The 24227-nt window shown below is 45.7% G+C and overlaps 2 protein-coding genes across 2 annotated transcripts in view; both read right to left on the bottom strand.

The window, feature by feature from the left end:
* Positions 1–433: 433 nt before the first annotated feature.
* c9h1orf52 (chromosome 9 C1orf52 homolog) lies at positions 434–3823 on the bottom strand. Its single transcript, XM_048252641.1, has 3 exons — positions 3411–3823; positions 2862–3075; positions 434–1655 (listed from the first exon to the last, which is right to left on the bottom strand). The coding sequence occupies exons 1-3, from the start codon at positions 3699–3701 to the stop codon at positions 1501–1503; spliced, it is 660 nt and encodes a 219-aa protein (XP_048108598.1). The 5' UTR covers positions 3702–3823; the 3' UTR covers positions 434–1500.
* Positions 3824–4185: 362 nt separating this feature from the next.
* ddah1 (dimethylarginine dimethylaminohydrolase 1) overlaps positions 4186–24227 on the bottom strand; it is a 59972-nt gene continuing 39930 nt past the window's right edge. The window contains exons 2-6 of the mRNA XM_048252216.1: positions 19214–19313; positions 18478–18541; positions 16220–16352; positions 9221–9364; positions 4186–6919 (exon numbers count right to left, since the gene is read on the bottom strand). Of these exons, the coding sequence (XP_048108173.1) occupies positions 6803–6919; positions 9221–9364; positions 16220–16352; positions 18478–18541; positions 19214–19313 (558 nt within the window). The 3' untranslated portion in view covers positions 4186–6802. The remainder of the gene's footprint in view (positions 6920–9220; positions 9365–16219; positions 16353–18477; positions 18542–19213; positions 19314–24227) is intronic.

The raw sequence follows: 24227 nt of genomic DNA, 5'->3' as shown, positions 1-24227 counted from the left end.
AGGGCCAGGCACATACCTGGAGCTGGAATTTTATCACAGGCATATTTACCAGTATTTCATGTGGACAGCTGATGACAGATAGTGGAAGAATTCCTCTGATCATGGGGTCCTTTCAGATATGAATTGCAAAAACCTTTTCCTTGTTTTTTTTTTTTCTTCTTGGGGCAAGAAATCCATTATATTTGCACCATTAGTTGTCCAAAATGTTTCTAATGGTTACTTGGAGCCTGCATACTTCATGCTTGTCAGTCACGGTATTCAAAAACATTGAGAGGGAGAGGCAGGAAGAGAAACATATTTTCTCAATCCACTAACAACTGGGATGTATTTAGTATTTTGGTTTCTATGTGATTCATGAGGCATCAAACAAACGTTAATGGCATATATTTTCAAAATTACTAAATAAAATGCATAATGAAGGTCAAGTCAGAAATACTGTTTAAAATACACCATTTATTGCATTGAGGATTTAATTTTCTTTTGCTTTGTGTCTCTTCACATTTTCTTTTCAAAATTGTATACACTGAAATATGTTTGTTGTTCTTTTTGACAGTATGGTTCGTGTCAACATACTGAACACTAACATAGTTACACAGCGCCACCCTGTGGTAAAAAAGTATGACAAGATTGCGCTTTTGAATCAAAGTAATGCCTTGCTGGTTAAACCTCTTAAAGCAAAATACTTTTTCCCACTGCTACCCCCAATATGAACCCATGTCCAAGAAGAAACCTGACCAGACATTATGAACACAAAAAACATCTTCATGTTTACCCCTCTTGCCATGGAATTCCAATAAGTATTGAGGACTGAATAAAGTCGTTTGGCTCTCATGAGGCATGAAATTAATTTAGGAAATTGCATATTCAACATCCAAATATATATAAAAAGAAAAACATATCATTGTGTTATCTGTGAAACTGTACAATTACCACGTGAATGTTTGGATATGCATTTATCTGTAAAATGAAACATAAAAATCCACCTAGGTCTAGATTTTATATTAACATCTATTTAAAAACAGTCCACAGCAGCATATACAACCACAAAGTCATTCACGTTACTCTGGAGGGAAGTTAAAGAGAACTGGACTGGAGTAAGCTGACTAGGAAGGATGTGAGACAAGACAAGAGGAGTCAACACTCAGGGAGAAACAGTATACCTCGTCCATAAACACCTCACTGTCTACAAGCTATCAAACTCCCCAAACCAGGCAACCAGTTTCATCTATTTCGGCAACTCAAGATGACCGAGTTGCAACCCACACCGATATGGCTGCAGTGGTTGGCCTAGAACACTGCCCAGTGTCTATTTGCACTGGGACATTCAGAAGCTCTCATTTTTGTTCTACTATAGCAGTTGAGCAATAAAGAAGTCTGGTTTCCTGTAGCTGTGGCGATGTTCCAGGATGAGTGCGGTCCTCCAGTAGCTTCCTCCTTCTCCGTCTGCACGACTCCCAGGGAGAGGGCCTTTCCCCAGGCACTCTGGCCGGCACGGAGGACTCAATCCCGGGCCTGCCTCAGGATCCTCTTCTCCTCCTCCACAAAGGTCTTATCGGAGGTAGCTTGGCCCATATCTCTCTTTCTCTTCTCTTTCTGCTGGAAGGTCTCCACCCTGCGCTTCTTTGAAGACTTGGAGTCGTCGGCATCGTCGTCATCTGCAACATAGGTCAAAGGAAGGGAGGGGAAGAAAAGTTTAGCATCCTCATCCAGGTTTTCCCCTTTTTTACAATTTCCCTCAATTAACCAACAGGAACGCCCCATATATTTGAAGCTGCAAATGGCAAGGTCCAGGAAATCCCCATGGAGACTTATAATTAGACGGTCTACCATACACATCTGTTCAGATCTTGAAGACCATGATGCTATACTACCAAAATCTTTCATTTCACCAGCTTCAATGTTTAAACAAACAAAACAAGCTGGCATCTCTTGTTTCTTTCACATAACAAACTACCACAGAGTAACAAGACACTGGCATATTGGCAATTGTGTGTGCTTATCTAACAACAGCCAATTGATACACATGCCATGAGGATCAAATACAGTAGGGGTGGGACAGAATATCATTACAGCAATATGGCAAAATATCACAAAACTTATTTTTGTGATGCCTTGTGGATACACTGGTACCAAGTATCAATATTTTGATGATAATATAGTCTGACAATTCATCATCTATCTTGACTCATCTGCCAATTTGTCTTACCAGAGTCACTACTTCATGTATCCTTGTGGTGGCGCTTATCAAATGAATGAGAGTATTTCGCTACACACTGTTGAATTATTCTTAGATTTTTAAGATGCACTAATCTAACAGCTCCATGCACTTTGTACATGGTTTCCAATCAGTTGTGAAATGCAGTGAATAAATAATTCCAGATGTTTGCCTTTTTTCCTTCATTTACAGATATTGATGCATCATCATGATTTATACTTTGACTAGTACATAATATGTAGCCACTCCTATCCTCAAGTACAAGTATTGACGCATATTGATGCAGTGTTAATTCCTACCTATAGACTCCTCTATACTGTAACTTAAATGTTATTCTATTGCTGTAGAGTAGTTCTGTTAAAATGCATAATATTATTATATTGCTGTATTATATTGCTGTAACTGTCTCTGTAGCTTAAATGTTAAAATACCTAAATATTAATTGCTTAATGTAATACTATTACTGTAAGTCGCTTTGGATAAACGCGTCGCCAAATTAACAAATGTAAATGTAATGCATCATGGATTACGTTTTTTGCAATATAGTATTTCAGAATCGCTGTATCAGCCAGCAGTGAAGCTCTCACAGTACAACTTTACGGTATATGAGATCATATCATCACACATAGAGGCCATTTGGACTGACCTGACTCGGGGTCGGGTAGCTGTTCATCTTCAGGTAGGAAGCGCGCTTTTCCCATGGCGGCCTGCGGAGCATCGTCTCCGTTGTCCTCATAAACATTGGACCACTTAATAGCCATGTCCATGCCTGGCGGTGGGCCCTTTTTCTTCTCCTCTGTGGCATAGCTCTCTGGTGGTGGCACCGCATTGGTTTTCCATACTTTGAACTCCTTGGGGGGCTAAGACATAATCAAGAACAAGTTAAGCCCAGCCCCATAAGTTTTGGTCTGTCTTGTGGTAAGTTGGCGTTAATGACCATTGTGAATGGGTGCATCCTGCTGCTAGCTTTGATCTATGCCTAAACGTGCTGCAACCAACCATAGACAGTATACATTAGCTTCCATCCCACACTATAATTTTACATTAGACGCAGCACATATCTATTAGTGATTGGCGTCAGTAAAACAAAAATCACCGACATAAACATTCTTACCCAACTTGTTACTTGTTGACTAGAAAGCAAGCACTGTAGCTGCTAGCTAGTTCATGTAGCTGCTACTAGCGTTGTATTTACCTCCTCCGGCGCTTTGACGATGCGGCTTTCCCAATCGATTTGTTTATTCAATGGATTGTAGAGGAAAGTAGGCTTTGAAACAGATCTGAAGAGATCGTCGGGTTTGGGCAAAGGCGTACCACCAGCGGCTCGTTTGGTTCCTTGCTGGGATCCATCGCTACGAGACGCACTGGCCCCATCTTTGGTCTTGGATGATTTCGGGCCCTCATCATCGCTACTGTCACTGCTGTCGCTTAGGTCATCATAACCCATAAAAAAATTAAGAGAGTCCGACTTCTTCTTTTCTGTCATTTTGATTTTCTACAGCCAAATGTACACACTGAACTGTTATAAAATGAAGCTCTGATTGATCTCCTACATGCAATTTCCCACTACTACTCCATTTTGAACTGGTAGCGTTTTCTGCGTCATTGCGTCAGGAGGTCACGCACAGGGACGTGTAAAAAGTCAAAACAAGTTGCCTAAATATAGAGTAAAATAACTGTACAGTAAAAAACGCACTGATTTAACTTGACCTGACATTTTATTTCCAATCTAAATTTGGTTGAAATAAATGCTAAGTATAATAGGCGTACTTTATTTGACATAACCTTAATGCAAAACATTGTATCGCCACAAGGTGGCGACAACCCACAATGCATTGCCTACGCCAAGTAAATTTATGTTGCAGGGCCTATCGATTGTAAAATGTCCATTTGGCACCTAGATGTTAATGTTGCATATAGACGTACTTCCTTATACAGATGTAAAATATAGAATACATAACACAAAAACATGATGTTAGAACAAACTTTATTAACCAAATTTAATGACAACATATTTGAGTTCAAGATTAGGAGTTAATGCTGATATTTTCTGATATAATTTGCAAACAAACTTAATCTAACTTAAGAAACCTGAGAACAAACCCAACATGACTTTCAAGAACTACAACAGAGCGCTCATATGATCTTACTGAAGCACATTTGAACTTTTATTTTCCAAAAGAAATTAAGGTGCTGTCATTCCAGGCTTGGTTTCAGTTTTTCTAGGTCATAGTCTGAGCAAGAGTAGTGCTAAAATAAAACAGTGTTCAAAATAATGCTAACAATTCTATTTATCTCTGTCTGTCTGTTTATGTTACTCGCATAAAGAGGACTAGACCTCACTTTTGTGTGTAAGCCAGCACTGAGATGCCGTAGTAGACAAACCAGGAGGGTGGATTACGGTTAAAAGCTTGCAGTAGTCAAACCACAGTCCAGCTTTCAGTGTGCAGTGCATGAGTTCGCTGCTGGATGCATGGCAACTATGGGATCATCACTCGACCTGCCAAGAGCCTCCAGTAAAATATACTGCTTGTGTCACAAATTACGCTCTTTAATGGCTGGTCATCGAGTATCTTTGCCAGACTGTATGATATCACTGTCATAAATTACCCCAGAACCAGAGGAGAGATAGTAAAAGGGGGGCAGAGATAGATAGAGATAGAGAGACAGACAGAGAGGGAAAGTGAGAGAGAGTGAGAGACTATGTGTATTGACTAACAAGCTGTTCATCCAAAAAGAATTCCTTCCGTGTTTCATCACAATTGCTTTGTCCTGGAATGGCCATGGAGCAGCAGAGATTGAGACACCACAGTGGTCCAGGAAACACTACTGCTTTCACACACACACACTACTTTGATCAACGGCAATTACTCTTTCTGATGCCCATAGGCCTTCTGTCACAACACAATATCATAGATGAATGATGTTTTTTTAAGAATATAATAAAACAGAGTTGCTCATTTTTTATTCATGCACTGTCACACTGGCCCATCTGCTGAGGAGGTCCTCTGGAGAAAAGGACTGTGGACATGTGTCGACCTGTAAGTAATTTCTAATGACAGTGATGAAGACCCTTGGGACACCCTGCTCAGCTGACGGCCAGTCAGGCCCCTTCACTGAGCCTCTCCTCATGAAAGAGTGAATAGGACATTTAAGGACAAACGGGGTGCTGTTAACACTGTTGAGTAAGAGCCCCTTACAGCCCCTTCCCAGTAGGTTCATCCTCAGCACAGGCTGTACAACTGAGCAACTCTGGGCAGCGACAAATAGGATATTAGTAGGTTTTTTTTCCAGGAAAAATCTACTCTAGTGTTACGATGCACACAACACAGGGGTCTCATTTCATCAGGTCAGTTGCTCGGGGCTCTTATTACATGACACACTGATGCTGCATCGCCTGCATAGGCCCTCCAAATAAAGACCTAGCGAAAATCAGAGTGGTTCCAGACTGCTTGGTCATAGATAGCAGGAGGATAATAGAGTGACTAAGAGGAGACTCAGGTTTCATGTCCATGTGCTGGCCAACTGGTGGGTCAGACTGTCTGGCAAAGCTTTTTACTCAAAGTTAATCCTGGTCGAAGGGCACGAGGCAAGGAAAAGGCTGGACTTGAAAGTGAAATGATTAAACCGATCAGGATGATCCATTTTGTTGTATCTGTAGACTGATTTAGAAGCAACGGTCATTGCGCCAATTCTACAAAAATATCTCCAACTGCACAACAGACACAATACTATTAGAACCATGCTGTTTGGTTCGGCAAATCACAAAAATCTCCACGGTCGGTCATACTTCATGTGTTTCGTCCAAACTGTGTGTTCGATCTGACCAGAGCCATATCTATGCAGCTCTGAATCTGACTAGATTGACACGGTCAACTCTAAAATTCCATCTACAAACATTACGTCTACCGTACAATAGTAGCCATACATTTGTTAGGATACCTGCAAAACTAAGCTAGAATAAATCACAGTTTAGAGAGAAAAGAGTTAAGCTTCTTCCACTATCACACAGAAGAGGCCATAGCACCACTATCACAGCTGTCAGGCAACAAATCACATAAAATCCACACAAAACACCTCAGGCCTGGACAGTAGACAAAGACAAAAAACTAAAAATATTTCCATTTATCACCCCCCACACACACACATCCCTTCCCTCTTGACAAAAATGATTTCTTAATGTAATTTCCGATTGTGTAATGACTTATTCAAAATAAATAATTAAAAATATAGGTGTTGGTAACTTGCTGATTATATTAAACATTTTAAGTTTCACTTTTTCACATATTTATCTTCATGATTATGCATTAAATTGATCAGACTGTCACATTGTTCAGTTGCATTCAAAATGTCATGAATTACAACATCAACAACAAAAAAAAATAAATATAAAAATCAGGACATTTCACAACACCAGCCAATATTGCAGTGGTTGCCTTGGAGGATTGTAAAATTGACCAGTAGCTCAGGTCTGCACACAGAGGGCTGGGGTGACGGGTGGGGACTCGGAGGACATCTACATGGCAGTGGTGGCAACCTGAGCCCCCCAAACACACACACACACACACCACTCCGTGGGCAAGGTCCTTAGACATCGGTCTTCTTGTTGATGAGCACGGAACAGCAGGTCAGTGCACCATCCACTTTGGCTTTCTCCATGTTGGAGACAGGGATGAGCATGTGGTCCTTGAGCTTCTCAAACACCTGCAAGGCAGCAGACACAGACAGCATAAAAACCAAGATGAAACCAAGTTCCCATCCACAATCCACAATGTTGAAGTCCTACCCCTATATAAGATATGTATTACATATATTATATATTGAATTGGACATGTTTATCTATTATGCTCATCATGTAGTCACATGTGGAATACCACACAAAAACTGCTAGAAAAATGACAAATATGACAATGTGACACAGGACAATAACTAATAACTGAGCAGAGGTGTGTTTACAACAGGATTATTTAACTGGCAGCTCCTTAATTATGTGGTATTCTTCAGACTTCTCAGTTATATAAAGGTGGGTGAGGTTATGGCCATGTGAACGGACTGGAGGGGGGCAAATGTGTGAACACACACACGCACGCACACACACATTTAAGTACCGTTCCCAGTCTCAGGCTCGAAAGGAGCACGAATGGTGAGAGAAATATTACAACATCTCAAAAAACTCTCATAAAGCAATGTGTCATTTTGTGGAAGTTCTCCAGGAGGCAACCAATGTTTTCCTAGAATCGTTCCAAGAAGGAATACTTGCAGTCTCTCTCCCTCTCTCTCTCTCTCTCTCTCTCGGTGACAAACCTGCATAGCCCCAAAAGCCAGCGACAGACTCCGTTCACAGCCCTGACCAGTTTCTCCCCCTGTGTGCTCCGACACTAATTGAACCTCTAGGTTAGACCACTTTGGCTATGAGATGTGGGCGAGAGAGAGGGGGGGTGGTTAGATGAGATGTCGTATTTTTGCCAGAGTCAAACATAAGATCTCTAAATCAGTTTCCTTTATGGAGCTTCTCTCAAAAGCGCCATTCTTTTTTACGGCGGCCTGGGCCTTCCAGCTGGGTTCTCATCACGGCACTTGAAATTTATACGTGGGTAGGTAGAGGCTGCTGTATATCACCAGGCCCTTTTGTGTGCTGATCTTATTTAACAGCGACCACGAGGCCCAGTAACTGGCACCCCTGCAGACACAGAAGAATCCCCCCCATCCCCTACCTCTAGTTCAACAAACCCAATGACCCCCACCCCCACCCAACCCCCACCATTCTCCCTGATGCACTTTCCCCCATTGTCCTACAGAAGAGGAGAAGTTATATAATTGGCCTTTTGGGCTAAAACTAGCAGTGTGGTTTCTTTTTTTTTTTTTTTTGGAGGGGGGGGAGAGAACATTTCATATTAAAACCAGGAGACAGAACCCAGGCCCCGGCTAAGACCTTTTTAAATGGATCCAGTAAATCTGCCCGTCTCGGTGGGAACATCACCAGGCCCTGCCGACCCCCGGAGGTTTTTAAGACCACTACCTGTGGGCTGCAGGACATTTCTAACATACCTCAAGGGCTTCCAGTGAGACCGCAGAGAGACTTCAACAAAAAAAATTTGCGATTTTCTCCGAAAAGGGAAAAAGGGAAGGGAGAGGTATGCGATGAGAAACGAATGGCATTTGATTTGACACGAAGCTGTTGCTTTCTGGGAGCAACACCGCAGCCCTACTGCACAATGACAGTGTGTCATAGAAACAAGTGCCTGGGGTCATAAGTTAAAATCGGCTTTGACACGATTTTGATTTATCGATTTGCTGAATATGTCACGGCTCATTAGGACTGTCCTACATAGTGAGTCTGACAGACCACCTGATCCCATCGGAGTTATTTCATGTTTGGCTCCAGAAATAAAAACCTCAGTTTGGTTTGGCTGTGGCCTCTGGCACCGAAAGCCGAGTGTCTCTTTTGCCTGATGGGAGAAACAGGATCTCATCTAATTTATGACACTCCATAATAACGATACAAAATAACACTTAAATCACACAGTAGCATCCGACCCAGAGCCACAACTGCAGTGGACAAAGCACAAGAACATACAATTAAGCAGCCACACTTCTCAAGACTTTCCCTAGGGAATCAAAAGGCCAGATGCACAGGGCCTTGAAGACTGAAGGACAACTCACACACATTGCTGGCTAAATAGATGGTTCATATCCGACTACAACTATGTGTAACAAAGGCATTGTTTTGGAAAAACTGATGGTGTTGCAAGCTGTCCCAGGGGTCTGAATGCCCTGGTTTTAGAATGATTTGTTGGTTCCAAGGAATTGGCAGCTCATCTTTGTGTGTTGTTTTGTCTGAATTGGCCTTAAGGGCTTCAGACTGGCGAAATAAGCAACGTGGGAGAGGAGGGTTTCACTTAGAAGGCAAGAAATAAAGAAAGAGAAACTCTTTTGAACCCTGTGTGTGTGTGTGTGTGTGTGTGTGTGTGTGTGTGTGTGTGTGTGTGTGTGTGTGTGTCTCACCTTAACACTCTCGGGGAACTCTTCCGGGGTGCAGTGCAGAAGAACATGTCCCTTGCTGGGCAGGTTCATGTAGATGCAGTTTGCAGCAATGTCATCAGGCACTGTCAGCTTATCATAGCGATGGTCACTCATCTGCTGCATGATCTACACACACACACACACATATACAGGAGAATACATACTGTAGGTGAAACCTAACTGATCTAAACAGGACAGTTTTACAAAATGCTGAACAAATGCAAGAGCTGCAGTACCTGTGTGTACACCCACACCCACACACACACATACACACACTCAAAACCACATGTATTTGTTCAAAAACCTCATGTTGCTACTGCTTTATCACCTCTGTGCCAGTCACACACACACACACACACACACACACACTCAAAACCACATGTATTTGTTCAACAACCTTGCTACTGCTTTATCACCTCTGTGCCAGTCACACACACACACACACACACACACACACAGCGTGCCAGCGGTATGACCACTGGGACGCTGGACGTCTCACTCTGACAGGGCATCTGTGGGATCAACGAGGCCGTGCCTCTCGCCACAGTCAACCCATCTCAACCCCTGCTCCGCCGCATAATGGGAAACACAGCGGCAGACAGACATTCTTCCGCAGCAGAAGTCATTTTATTTATGTAATTGGACGGCTCGAAGATGGCGAGGAGAAGGCGGCTGGGTGTGTGTGTGTGTGTGTGTGTGTGGGGGGTGCTTGATGGGGCCTGGGACCACAAGTGAGCTGCCAAGGGGAAGTCAGCACACTGGGGATGTTATGACCAGAATGCAGGGCAGGTGTCTCCAATGTTTATGACCTGAACATCTGTGGATACTTTGGAGAGAGCTCAGGAGCAAAGCGTGGGGGCGGGGGGGGGGGGGGGTGAAAAAGTATTTTCAGAAGTGGAGCGTGACATGGCTTTCCAGGTCCATATGGCGTGAGCTCTGGAGTGGCCAGCGGCACCTTTGATAGAGCAGTGTGTGGGACAGGTGTCTGAGAGAGGCTGTTTACGGGAGCGCTATGGGACTGCATTCTCCGAGGTTAACGGATACTTTAGAGCGTGTGGGAAATGTCACTTCTGGAGACTGATTCAATGTGTGTGTGTGTGTGTGTGTGTGTCTATTAAAAATCAGCATGGATGATGTAAATCACTGAGTCTGCCTGGCTGTTACCATGCCTCCCAGTCTCTGTTCTCTCTCTAGTTTATAGGCACAAAGGGACCTCTTGTTTGGTTGCCTTTCACACATTCCTAAGAGATACAGACACTGCAGAGACAGACAGGGTGAGAGAGAGAAGTGAGAGGAGAGAGAGAGAGAGATAAGTGAGAGGAGAAAGAGAGAGAGAAGTGAGAGGAGAAAGACAAGGAGATTAGGCAGCATAAGCTGAGTGTGTGTAAGGGTTTCTGTTTGTGTGTGTCTGTGTATGTGCACTGTGTGTAGAGGTACATCTGTAGACTAATAAGTGATGGCGAGAGAGCAGCAGTAAGCACCTGATGTGTGTGTGTGTATATGTGTGTGTGTGTTGTAAGTCGTGCACGGTTGGTTGCGTGATTTAGGCTGCCTTGACTGAAATCAGCCCCCTGTGTGCGTGACTGAGGGCGCCCCCACACCTCCCCACCCCCGACAGCCGTTCCCGAGGGACTGTGCGAGACGGAGCAGATTAACGGGCCGGAACGTTCCTCAAACGGACACGGAATCCTGATGGGCCTCCCAGATAACAAAACAGCACATTTGACTAAATCCATTTGTCATGAAACTGATAAGGAAGTCTATCAAAATTATGTAATGGAGACAGATTGAGATAAAAAGAGAGACGGAGATAGAGAGCGAGGGAAGGACAGAGAGAGGGAGGGAGGGAGAAACAGACTGAGACTGAGAGAGAGGGTGGGAGTGAGAGAGGAGGAAAGAGATAGACTATGAGTGATGGAGGATCATTTTTGCAATGCGAGACAGCATATCTTTATGCCACACTCCACTGTGTATCCAAAATAACATCAGGCCTGCCTACCTTCAGACCCACTGACCAAACTCAATGGATCCCATGACTTTGCATTGTGTCATCTGCCCAGGTCAAAGGTCATTCTGACTCGCCACGCAGCTGGCCAACGATCACCCCAAGACACACGGTCATGAGACCCCCACGCAGCAGTAGGCTACATCGATTTGTCTCAAGGGGTCATCCACGGCGAAAACGCATTTCCATCTTCCGTCGGCGGATTCGATTTCCCCTTTTCCAGTGCAGTGGTATGCTGACCCTCAGCCAACCTCTCTCATATACCCCCAGCCACCTCTACACACACACACATGCACACATACACGCACGCACGCGCACACACACACACACACACAAACACACGCACGCACACACACACACACTAACACACACTCCATCTCCCTCCAAAGTCACACATGCCGGAAAGTCTCTATTTGCACCACGGCTGCCCACATCTCCTCTTCATCCTCCGCCTCCTCCTCTTCCTCCCTTGCTGCTGTAGCCTGGTGGAGCTGCAGTGATGCTGGGGCACGTGTCAGAGAGCCGCTCTGCTCCACACAGCCAGCTCCCCTGCAAGCCAACAGGCCACAGCTGCTTCCTCTTCTCCTCCTCCTGCTGCTGCACACATGGCTAGCAAATATGCACAAGCAATCCGATCACTTGGCCACTGCATTCAAAATCTCATGACCGCCGAGAGCTAGCTAGCCCTACAGTTTATCTTTGAGGAGGGATATATCATATCATCTTGGACAGTGTCTGAGTGTGTGTGTGTCTGAGTGTGTGTGTGTGTGTGTGTTTGGTGTCATTGGCACACGACTCAGGCACAAGGCGTCGTAAATGTATCAGCGAGTTAAGCCGGCTCACTGGCCGTGACCGACAGCCAGCAGGCTGGTGACTAAATTTGTGGTGAAACTCTCTCCCTGTTCCCTGTAAATACATCGTCAGGCACAATATGGTAATCAGCCCTGCACAGGGAATGGCCGATTACATTGGAGCAGAGGAATGCTTATTTGAATCACATCTTGGACCTAATTCCTAGGGGGGAAAAAAAGTTTATGTGGATACCCATAAAAAAAGCGGGTGAGAAACTATGCACCAATATCTCAGACCACTAAACAAATATTTACTGGAAACTACTGTAATGACCATTTCTCCAGGCAACTAAAAGCAAAAGCCCCTCTGCTGGAAATGTGGACTATTTATTATGGCAGATGCCATTCTGCTGCAGTCATTAGTACACAGTGTATTTTGGAGCATGGCTGAAGTATTTGCAGTGGGCCCTCTGAATAATTCTCTCAGCGCAGCCTCTGTGGGACTCTTGACAATGGCTCTTTCATGTGATGCAAAAAGACCCCCCCAATCCCAGGACACCTACCCTCTCCGAAAAGAGCAACACAAACAAAACAGTTGCTACACAGAATACTTTCCTGGGCACTAACAGCAATGGGAATTGTGGGAATCTTGGGACTTATTACTCGGTAATAGCTTCCTGAAATTACATGTTGATTGCTGCTTGACACAAGCCTTCCTTACTATGGCTCATTAGCATTCACGTGAGGGGTCCTAATCTACAGGCGTGTGGAGGGAGGGAGGGAGGGAGAGAGAGGGGTAGAGGATGGAGGGTGGCCAGGGAAGTGCCCGCAGAGAAAGTGAGAGAACTGCGGTCCGTTGTGAGTGGTAGGGAGGATCGCCCACCAACACTCTCCCTCTGCCAAGGTGCTGAGAGCTGCCTGACTCACGGCTGAGTGTGTGCCTAAGTCTGGAATGACTTCACAGCTCAGGCCCGTCTGGCTGTTATGAGCGCGGCCAGTGGAATTCACACGGTGTGTGTGTGTCCACTCTGCGTTCACCCCGCTACAGCTGCAGAGAGGCTCCATAGATAGAAGCTCCTCCAGGCCAGGGCCAGTCCGGTGAGTGTGGCCATGTGTCTGTAGCGCCACGTAACTGTGTCCGATAGTGACCTGGTGATTTAGTGTGGTGTCACTTGTGTGAGTGGCTGAGGAAGGCTAACCACCGTTCAACACAACTTCCCTCCGACACGATCAAATTATAGATTGCACACACACACACGCTTATTACCTCTGCAAGGCATCCAAGGACACCACTGAGCTCTGGGCATTGTCACAGCCTCAAAACGGAACTGAATTCACTGCCAAGAGCTATTTTTGTTTCATTGCTTATCTACATAACTTATGTGTCAAGTTATATTTCCCAGAAAAAGATTACACATTGTAAAAATGTAAGACAAAATGACTCATTTTTGTTCTGCGAAATTACAAACGTAAATATTCTGTCCATTAATAGCCTTATTCTTGAACTCAGCAGGACCTCTGTTTTGCTCTGATTCTTTCAACTTCCACAGAATATGAGAGCTCATGTTAATCCTCTTCTCTATCAGAGGATCCCAAACAATACTTTGCCATAAGACCAAATGTTTAAACTCCTCCTCCTAGTTACCCCCCAAAAAAGTCTGTGAACTCAGAAAACAAAAGAAAAGCTATTTGACTGCCTAAAAGCACACAATCCCAGTCTGGCTTGAAGCCTTCTGGAAGAGGATTTGTTTTGTCAGGACAATGGTTCGAAATAGGCACAGCGGATGTGGTCGACCAATTTCAAACAAGAGTAGAAGTGAATGCTAATATTCCCCGGCAGTCACTGAACTGCAACTTCATGCAGTCTTTCCAGGGAAGGTTAGAATGGAGAAATGACTGATTACACACAAAGTAATGCAATCTTGTCTCAGACATGTCAAAATGTGAATGCTTTTCAGCAACACAGGATGCAAACAAGTCTGTAATGCACACAGACTGATTTAACTGTTCTGTGGAATATTTAAACATTATAATGACCGTTATTGGTCAAGCGGATTTAGTATTCGCTAACAACCACAAATTTTGAGATTTTGAGCAGTTACATCATGAGTCAAGCAAGCAAAACATTCTTTTAAATTCACCATAAATTGCAACCTTTGACCTGGATGTTTCAGAGCAGAGACTTCAGTCCACTCACAATTTGTAACTCCGCTTCGAAGCAAGAGACAGCCTGTGGATTCCTGTTTGGGTTTCATAAAAATTCCCAGCTTCTGGTTCCAGTGTGGTAATCAGAGCTGGGCCTCTTATTCTACTTAAAGCCTTAATTCACGAGACCTCACTCCCGAAGTGAAGTCATTTTGAAAATTGGACATTTTTTCGCCCCAGCCAAATTAAATCCTGTTTAAAAACGAATCTAATGTCTCTTAAAATCCCAGTTAATTGCACTGCAGAACCTGACGTCAACTGCAATTTGCTGGTGTGGGTGGAGATGGCTTGTGCTATTTTACTACTGCCCATTGGTAACTGTCCCTAATGGCTGGCAAGCGGGCACTAATGTGCCTGGCTTCCTCATGGTGGGGTTATTCTGTGCCGCCGAAGTGGAGAGCGCTCACACCTCTTTGTGACTTGTGCTTGCTCAGTTTCGTCACCTGATGCTTCACTGTTTTACAGGCCAGTGAGGTTTTTGTAAAAAACACCGCCTATGGCTTATTTGTGCTGGCAGCTACTTGACCAATAGAGGGAGCTGTTGAGCTAGAGTGTCCGAGTCGTTCCCGTCCTCTCCAGAGGTGAGGTGAGAGTCAGTCGGCACGAGTGTGTGTGTGTGCGTGTGTGTACACATGTGTGTGTGTGTGTGTGTGTGTGTGTGTGTGTGTGTGTGTGCTACATCCCGGCGCTCGTCGCTGTTCTCCTGTGTACTTTAGCGTGGCACAACCTGGGGCTGCATCCAGCGTCTGACTCCTCTGTTCTGACAGGCGAATCCCTGTGTGTGCGTACGTGTTGATCTCGGAGGAGCTCTGGCTTGAATGGAGGCCATATGTCAGTGGCAGTGTGTTTGTTTTCCCCACACCGGCGCGGGGAGAACATTCATGGTGGGGGATAAAGCCAGGGTCTCTCCATCATGTGATGAAACCTTTCCAAGAAACATTCCCAGGGTGTGGTGGCCACAGTAGTGGTGTAATGTTAATACATGAACAATGATCTAATTAGAGTCGAAAGTTTATCTAAGCAATCACACAGACGTCTGCAAAGGAAAACAAATCGGATAAAAATGCGTCTCAAAAGGATGCATTTGCGTCCAATTTGAGGCGAGGGCAAACTTGCAAAGGACGACCACACCTAATTCCGATTGATGTGCTGGCTAGGACCGAGGTGAGTGTGGTGTTCTGTCTTGCCGCGCTAAAGCGGGCCGAATACCTCCGAGACGTGGATAGGAACGCTGCAAAGCTGTTGGGAATCTGGGAAGGAGCCAAAATAGTGAAGCCAGAGGAAAAGAAAAAAAAAAATTCAGGGAGGGAGAAAAAATTTCCCTGCGTCAATGTTAGTGAAACACTGTTTCAAGTTTAGCTTTATGATCCAAAGTTTCCATGACAACATGTCCAATCAGAGAGCCCTCTGGAATACTTGTTTAGGCAACAACAGCATTCCGAATCCCAAAAAATCCCTGCATTCCAGCCTTGATCCTGCCTGAAGACACTAGAATGATAAACATTCAAATGAGACCATGCTGTGGGTTTATTTGGCTAAAATCAGTTCTGAAATGACATCTTCAATGCCTCGTTATAACAAAACCATCTTGATTCATTAATATCCCTCTGAACACCATGTTTTTCCACAGTAGTGCTGCGCTTTGTTTAGGTAGCTGTCTAACATTAAGGATTGTGTGGATGATGTACTATTTTGCTCTGGGGTGACTGAAGAAGTTTGTCAGTGCCGAAGAATCCATAACAGCCACACAGACCAAAAATGAGGTCACTCATAAGGCCTCTTCCACAGACATGGGATGAGAAGACAAAGTCATCAAAAACTAGAGTTTAAGTTGCAATGTTTCAGATACAATAGACAACCCCATAGGACACAGTGTATCTATCTCACACTGATACACAGACACAGACAGACTCCCATTCATGCACATACACAAACAGTACGTTCATATTTCTAACAATAGAGAAATATGAGATAAAGTACCTTCAGGGCTTTCTGAGCATGCTCGCTGGAACCAATCGCGATGAGGCCTGGTCCCGCCATGCTGCAGAAGCTCTTCAGGTGCAATCCATCCGTCACTGGCACAGTGGACACGGCATAGTCCTGCAAAAACACACACACACACACACACACACACACACACACACACACACACACACACAGGATCAGACAGGGCTCATAGCCATATCCACCCCACCCCACACTACCATCTCCTGCATACTGGTCCACATACAAGGAACATGCTAGAAGCCAAATGAAAAGAGACAGTAAGTTTGCAGAGGAGGATGTATGATTCAACAAAGCCTGACATCTTGTGGCCTCCCGGCCACAGAGACCATCATCTCACATGAATCTGAGGGATATTTTAAATAACATAACCTGAGAGCTGGCCACTGCTCTAGGGCAGCTCTCCAAGGGAGAGAGCATTAGCTCGTCATATCTGTCCCTGTACATCTACTCATTAGACTTTCCACAGCCGTGTCCAAATGAAGGATGAAAGCACGGCTTCCTGTGTAATTCTGCTTATCAAAGCATTCCAAGGCGCAAGCAGGCATTTCCTGATGGCGTGCTTTGAGCCATGTGTGAAATTATCTGCCTCTAGAAAAGAAAAAAAAAGAAAAAAAAATGTGTCCTGCCCTTAAATTGGCCTGTTGCCTCCAAATCAAAGGCTGCCCCCCCATACCCCCTATCCAGTAACCACACCCCCACCCCCCCCACCTCCAAACCAAACTGTTCTCAGCAGCAGCATGGAGCGGCTGGGTCGTAATGATAATTCTGTGGAGATAGCACGCAAATGTCTTCCTTGGCTTATCACGATGGGCAGTCAGTCAACGGACTCCTCAATCGTCAGCCTCGTCTAGAGCCGGCCGGAGTTCCCGGTGCACGTGGGCCAGGACGAGGCCAGACAGCTGCCGGAGACGTCTCCTGTGACCTTCGACCCCTGCCAGCGCTCTCTCCCCTCTTGTCTTTTCACTCTCGTGCCGTCAGGGATCCGCAAAAAAAGCAGCAGAAAATGTTCCTTTTTTTTTTGCGCATCATTCTGCACATCTGCACTTAATCCCCGGGCTGAACAGAACATGCTGTAAGAGCATCTTAAATTTGATAAAGGAAAGAGAAAGAGAAAGAGAAAGAGTGAAAGAGAGGGAGAGGGAGAGGGAGAGGGAGAGGGGGTTGACGGGTTAGGTGAGCCGACGAGTGGAACCGGGAAATGGAGAGGCATGTGTCTGCCAGGGGCGAGCCATTCACAGCAGAGCCCATGGAGCGTGAGCGGCAACAGTGAGCAAGTGAGCTGGGCCCGGAGGAATTTAGATGAAACACAGACGGGAACCGGGCCGCGCGCAGCCAAGTGGACTCAGCCCCAGGTCACACACACACACACACACACACACAGAGATAGAGACAGACAGACAAACACACACACACACAGATAGAGACAGACAGACAGACAAACACACACACACACACACACACACAGACAGACATGCACACAGATACAGACAGACAGACAGACAGACAGACACACACACACACAGACAGAGACACACACACACACACACAGCCCAGTCTATGACTCAGCAGCCATATACTGTATCAGATGGACTCAAAGTCTGATGGAAGGGGGGGGGAGGTTAAGATGACACTGGTCACAGTAAGATGTATAGAGATGGGCTTGTGCTGGGTGATCTTTATCCATTCATGCGTCATGTTAACAACCAGCTGGGTCAGAGTGTGTGTGTGTGTGTGTGTGTGTGTGTGTGTGTGTGTGTGTGTGTGTGTGTGTGTGTGTGTGTGTGTGTGTGTGTGTGTGTGTGTGTGTGTGTGTGTGTGTGTGTGTGTGTGTGTGTGTGTGTGTGTGTGTGTGTGTGTGTGTGTGTGTGTGTGTGTGTGTGTGTGTGTGTGTGTGTGTGTGTGTGTGTGTGTGTGTGTGTGTGTGTGTGTGTGTGTGTGTGTGTGTGTGTGTGTGTGTGTGTGTGTGTGTGTGTGTGTGTGTGTGTGTGTGTGTGTGTGTGTGTGTGTGTGTGTGTGTGTGTGTGTGTGTGTGTGTGTGTGTGTGTGTGTGTGTGTGTGTGTGTGTGTGTGTGTGTGTGTGTGTGTGTGTGTGTGTGTGTGTGTGTGTGTGTGTGTGTGTGTGTGTGTGTGTGTGTGTGTGTGTGTGTGTGTGTGTGTGTGTGTGTGTGTGTGTGTGTGTGTGTGTGTGTGTGTGTGTGTGTGTGTGTGTGTGTGTGTGTGTGTGTGTGTGTTCCGCAAGGATCTCAGCTCCTCTCTGGTTCGTTCTCTTCGACAGCCCCACGAAAAACTCTCGACCTGTGAAACAGAGCCAGGGAACGAGGTGAGAGGACAGAAGCAGGTGACCCCCTCTTCAGACGAGGGCGAGGAGGCTGGAGACAGAGATGCGAGCGCAGCAGAGAGAGATGGTGCGCGGGCCCGAGGTCCTTCACAGATGAGACATTTAGCACGGGCCGCGCAGAAGCCAAAAGGAAATGTTTTTAGCACTGCCATGTGAAAGTCATTTTCGCTGGGAAAGAGAGAGGAAGAGGAGGAGGTGGGGAGGGGTGAAGAGGGGAGGCCAAGCCAACGTCTAGAAACTCAATTAGGTGTACTTTCACTTTTTTCCTTCCTTTTTTTCCAGACGCATTCAGTGAATGACCCACATTTAATTCACAGCATAACTGTAACAAAATGTACAGGAAGAAGAGGGAAGGAGGGGGGAGGAAAAAAACAACTAATTACCATGGCTACCCAGATTAGCTAATCATGTTTATGATGGGATGTCTCCAGGACAATGAGGCTCTCTAAAAGGCACAGTGGGAGATTTTCATCATATGCTTATTCTGGTCATTATCAGGCTCCACGGCCAGTGCTGAGGACTACTAGAGTGACCGCTGGAGTACGTCCAGCAGGAGGTTAAGAGGAGCCAGGCGGTGGCACGCGATCGACTAGGGGGGTGAGGAAAGTGACATCCGATTGGTCAGTTACCTGTGAACAGGACGTCTCCCCCGTCCAGGGTGGCCGACTCATCGGTCATCTCCACAATATTCAGGTTCAGGTCTGAGAGAACCTTCTTCATGGCCTCCGTCTGAAGGAGAGAGAGAGAAGGGGAGAGTGAGTTGTGGTGGACCTAAACTTGGAAAAAGAGGCAATAATCTAACTTTGCACAGAAAATGTACATGGAAAAAGTGACAGCATTGAGATAAAAAAAAAACCCACAAGAAATGTGCTTCAAGCAAATTATGACATGAAATTCTGTGAAATGAAATCCAGTGATGATAGCCCCCATATGTGTGGATACTAGATAAGCAAACAGGAAGTGGTGAAATGTTATTGAGTGTGTGTGTATGTGTGTGTGTGTCCACATGTGTGTGTGTGTGTGTGTGTGTGTGATATGGTAGCTGGCTGCCTCCCATGGCCCCTCACTGCATAACAAACTGAAAGCAGCCCGTGCAGAACACTGCGATGACATCATCTCAGAGGGACCAGGGGGCTGATGTCATCGCAAAAGGAAATATGTTAAACTTTTACAAGGAGAGAGGGGTAAAGGAAGTGACCTGCAGAGGAAAACAACAATAAAAAATGGAAGAGAGAAAAGAGAGAGAGAAAAAACTGAGCTCCCAACTGTCGGAAACGTCCCCCAAAAAACTGGTCAGCTGTCTTTAATGCGGCCGTCTGGAGACGCTCCTCGACAGCAACCGCGGCAGCAGCTCTTGGGGCCGGCGAGAGGTCGCGCGTTTTACTGTCCGGCTTGGCCGCTTCCCGGAGGGCTGGGAGCAAGGCCCAGGGTTTACGGCCGAGTCAGTCTTTCCACGGCCCCTATCTCACGGTGAGGTCAGCCGCTTCGCTAATTCAAGGCTTCTGCTTCTACTCACGATGGCCGTGCCAAAACATGAGGTCACCCAGGTGGGCCGCTGCCGTGGAAACGACCCCCCCTCACTTCATTCCATGAGATAGTGCAGTTCATCCATTTGTCCCCCCATTTCGGCCGTTTCATATTATACATACGGGGGTGCTTGTTTGGTTTACGGTATCGTTATTTGTTTAATTGGAGCCCAGGGAGATTGGCTTCATGTTACGGTAAATAAACAGTCTTAAGAGTTTAGTCTTCGTAAACTACTCATCAGGGAAACAGAATTACCCAGAGCTGAGGCAGGACACAAGAAATAGGACGACAGAAATCACTGTTTTTAAATGCTGGTACCACTTAACCTACATAACGGGAGTGCGATTCTAACCCACGCAGTTTAAGTTTCATAACGTGTTTGAAAGGTATGCTAATTCTTCTCTAAATAGCATTTAGAGTAATATAAACACGTATGCAAACGTGCAAACACTTGCACATTCCTTCTGTGCGTTTTTCCCCCCTCAACCTCTGTGTCTCCTCGTTTACCCCAGTATTTGGGTACACTGTGTTCCTTTTACAGTCCGACCTTCCTGAGTGTGCCCTGCCAAAGATATCTCGGGAAAAGCTGTTGGTGGCCTTGGCTTGGAAAAGGTTCATGTGCTATGCATGTAAATATCATAGCATTATGGTCTGTCTTTATTCCACACTGCTAACATATTGTCAGGCTCTTTAGCCCAGCCGCAAAAACCGCTGTTGGAAGTGACTGTGCCATAGAATCCAATGTTACTGAAAAGAGCTTTCTGAATGCAGCTTTGTTTGGCTGATGCCAGTGAAGCCTGAGACTTGCACCTCTTCTTATGCAGACTGCAGTGAATGAGAGGCATCCTCACATTAAATGATCTGCTCTTTAGCTATAAGGACCATCATAAAGGACATTTTTGTTCAGGGCATTTCTAAACAGCTCTGTGACCTCGACAGTAACTGACCTTGAAACTGCCCTGGTTAACTTAACATACAGACTGTGCACCCCAGGCTCCCACACAATCGCCACTGCACCCTGCCTCTCACGCTTGCAGAGGGCACGATTGGCATCATCACCCCCCTCCCCTGCAGCGAGGCAGCCTCACTGGCGGAGGGAGGGGCTCTGTTCAGAAAGCAGGGGGGACTGACTACAAGAGAGGCAGACGAGAGGGCCGCATCCTGAACTCCCATTCCTTTCACCTGACCTCAGAGAGAGACAGAGAGAGAGATATGGACCCGGAGGAAGGGCCAGAGGTTGTTTTTGCCACTTGCTGGCTGGGTCCTTGCTCAGTCTGGCTGGCTGACCTCTGCAGTGCACCCTCTGGCTCTCCCTCCCTCTCTTTTCTTCCCTCCATCCCTCTCTCCCTTCCATCCTGGTGTCTGCTGCAAAGCGCATGTGGTGTGGCAGGAGCCTGCTGCTATCGCAGCTGTGGGTCCCCTTCCAGGAGCTGCAGCTCGGAGAGAGAGGAGAGTGGAGAGGAGCCGTTGCATCAGCCCCCAGGCATTTCCTGTGGCACGCAGCGCGAAGGAACAGCCAGGCCGCAAATGCGCCGCCGCGAGTCAAAGGCATTGACCCTTAAATGCAAGCTCTGATGAGGCAGGGAGAAAGGACAGCCACGATGTGTGTGTGCGTGTCCATCAGTGTTTGTAAGAGTGTGTGCAATTGTGCATTTGTGTGTGTGTGGTGGTGCAGCGGACAAATTATTTTATGTGTTTGGAGCAGGGTGTATTTGGGTGCATGTGTGTGTCTACATAGATAGATAGATAGATAGATAGATAGATAGATAGATAGATTGATACTTTATTGATCCCCAAGGGGAAATTCTGGACATGACTGTATATGTGAGCTTGTGCTACTATACTATGTGGGTACAATGATTATACTATGTATACTCTTGTGTGTATAGTGGATAGGCTTGTGATGTGCATGTGTATGTATGTGCCAAATGTGTAGGCCTACCCATGTGTGGTGCAGGGTGCAGAGGGGTTGACTCTTTCTGACGGAACAAAACTGGTTCCGGATCATACATTTACATGGTACGGATGAGTAATCTGCACCAGATGGACATTACAATGGAGAAGGGCCTCCATGGGAAACGCATGCACATACAAAAAAAAGTGTCCTGTTCCGAGCCTTTGTATATACATGTGCACGAGGATATTGAATGTCATGCTCCACAAATACGGCACGCTATCAAAGGCTCCCATCCACGCCGCAGACAATAAATTAGCATTTCCAGGAATAAAAGAGCTCGAGGAAAGTCTAGCTCCGATGAAAAAGCTTAGGGGGAAAGAATTCCAGTCAGCGTGATTTCGGGCCCACCCACCTCCCAAAACCGCAAAACAGCATCCATGACATAACTTTGCATGTCACAACAGAATCAAAGGCAGAGATACATCAAAGTCTATTATGAGACACAGAGAACATTCTCACGGAAAACCAGAGCATCTCATATGGCTGTCTGTCTGGAAGTTTTCATCAAGGTGCCGGCCTGCACCGCGTTTTTACGAGCTGCCAAGTTTAACAGTAACCTTTCTTTTCTATTCTTGAATATGGATAGTTCTACAGCCTTAAATGAATCTCTCTACACTACTGCAGGCTGTCAGGTTTTGTAGATTACACATTATTAATCTCTCATCTTTTTTCAGATTACATGTTACCCTGCTATCTCTTTGAAGGCCTGTCTTGATGGATCCATCGGTGAAGTCTGACCCTTTCATCACAATGTAGTGTGGTACATCTAAGGTCAAAGGTAGATGTTTGCCAGGTCGATTTTCTACCAATCACTTCACAGGAAGCATAATCAAACAGCCTTTTAAGGCTTTTTCCCTTCAAAAGACGTCTCAGCATCACTTCATCACACATCTCTGGCTGTCGGTTCATGCTACTCTGGTTCTGTTTTCCTTGTGCACTCCACTTTTCTGGGCTTTGAAAGAGAAGCACTTGATGAAAGCGCACCCTGCTAAAAATTGATTCGTGTTCAGGAGTGTATTTAGACGAAGTGCGCCACCACTGTGCCAAGTAGGCCAGTGGGATGTTCCAGAGCGTCTCAACCTGACCGCAGTGAGCATCCTGCCTAAATGCCCTGTGGGAGGGAGCGAGGGATGAAATCTCAGCTCTCACACACATACGCGCACGCACACACACACACAGCTGCTCTAGCACTGAGTCCAGCTCACATCTTCCTGTTCAGCTTAAAGCAAGTATAACATTATGCAAATGTCCACTGTTTTCAGGGGGATGGTTTGCTGTTGGCTCGATTTTTGACCATCTTCAAATTCATGTTGATGGCATATGGTCAAATGGACAAATGGACACATGTGCTATTCCCTTTGCCACCCAGGCTGTTAGTAGCTCAACAGGGAGGCTACAGTACATCGGATGTGCAACTGAAGTGCTCTGTTCGTGTTGTGTAAAAATGGTTTTAGAAGACTGGTCTAATTTTTTTGAATGTACATGCAGCCATCACGTCTGATGTAGCCAGTTCCATTCATTATAGTGGAAGCTAATTGTTGCAGCAGACGCAACGTGAACGGAATGCTTCAATTACGTGCCCGGTGTAGCCTCCCTGTTAGAGTTGTCTGGGTCACTCACCCAGTTCTTATGGCCAGAGGCTGCCTACCCAGATAGCAAAATCAGATTGGCAGATAGCAGACCGCTGGTGGTATGCCGCCGGTGGATTGCCACTAGTGGTCCACCGTTGGACCACCATCTCTTTAAATTTAACTTTTTATGAACATTAAGAAAATACATGAAATGTTATTAAAATGATGTATGGAGTATAACTCAACAAATGGCAAAATATTGGGCCATTTGTCTGCAACCCGCCAGCGGACCGCCAGATCTTCCCCGAGTGGGCCGACAGTGGTCCCCCAGCCTCTTGCTATCTGGGTAATGTATTGCCAAACTATATAAATTAACCAGCAGAGAAAGTGCTCACTGCTGGTTGCATTATTGCTAACTAGTTCTCTTTTAGACTAAGGCCGTTTTCACAATTGATCCGTCTGGTTGGTCCAAACTCAAAGTAGTGTCATACAGTGATTGCAATTAAAGCATCATGTTTGTTCATTTTGCCATGCTGTTGGGCTATTTTCACACGAAAGAGAGAATATGGTATGGTATGGAGAAAATGA

This window comes from Alosa alosa, chromosome 9 (assembly GCF_017589495.1).
Source record: "Alosa alosa isolate M-15738 ecotype Scorff River chromosome 9, AALO_Geno_1.1, whole genome shotgun sequence".
Lineage (NCBI taxonomy): Eukaryota > Metazoa > Chordata > Actinopteri > Clupeiformes > Clupeidae > Alosa > Alosa alosa.
This window is presented reverse-complemented; position numbering and strand designations above follow the sequence as displayed.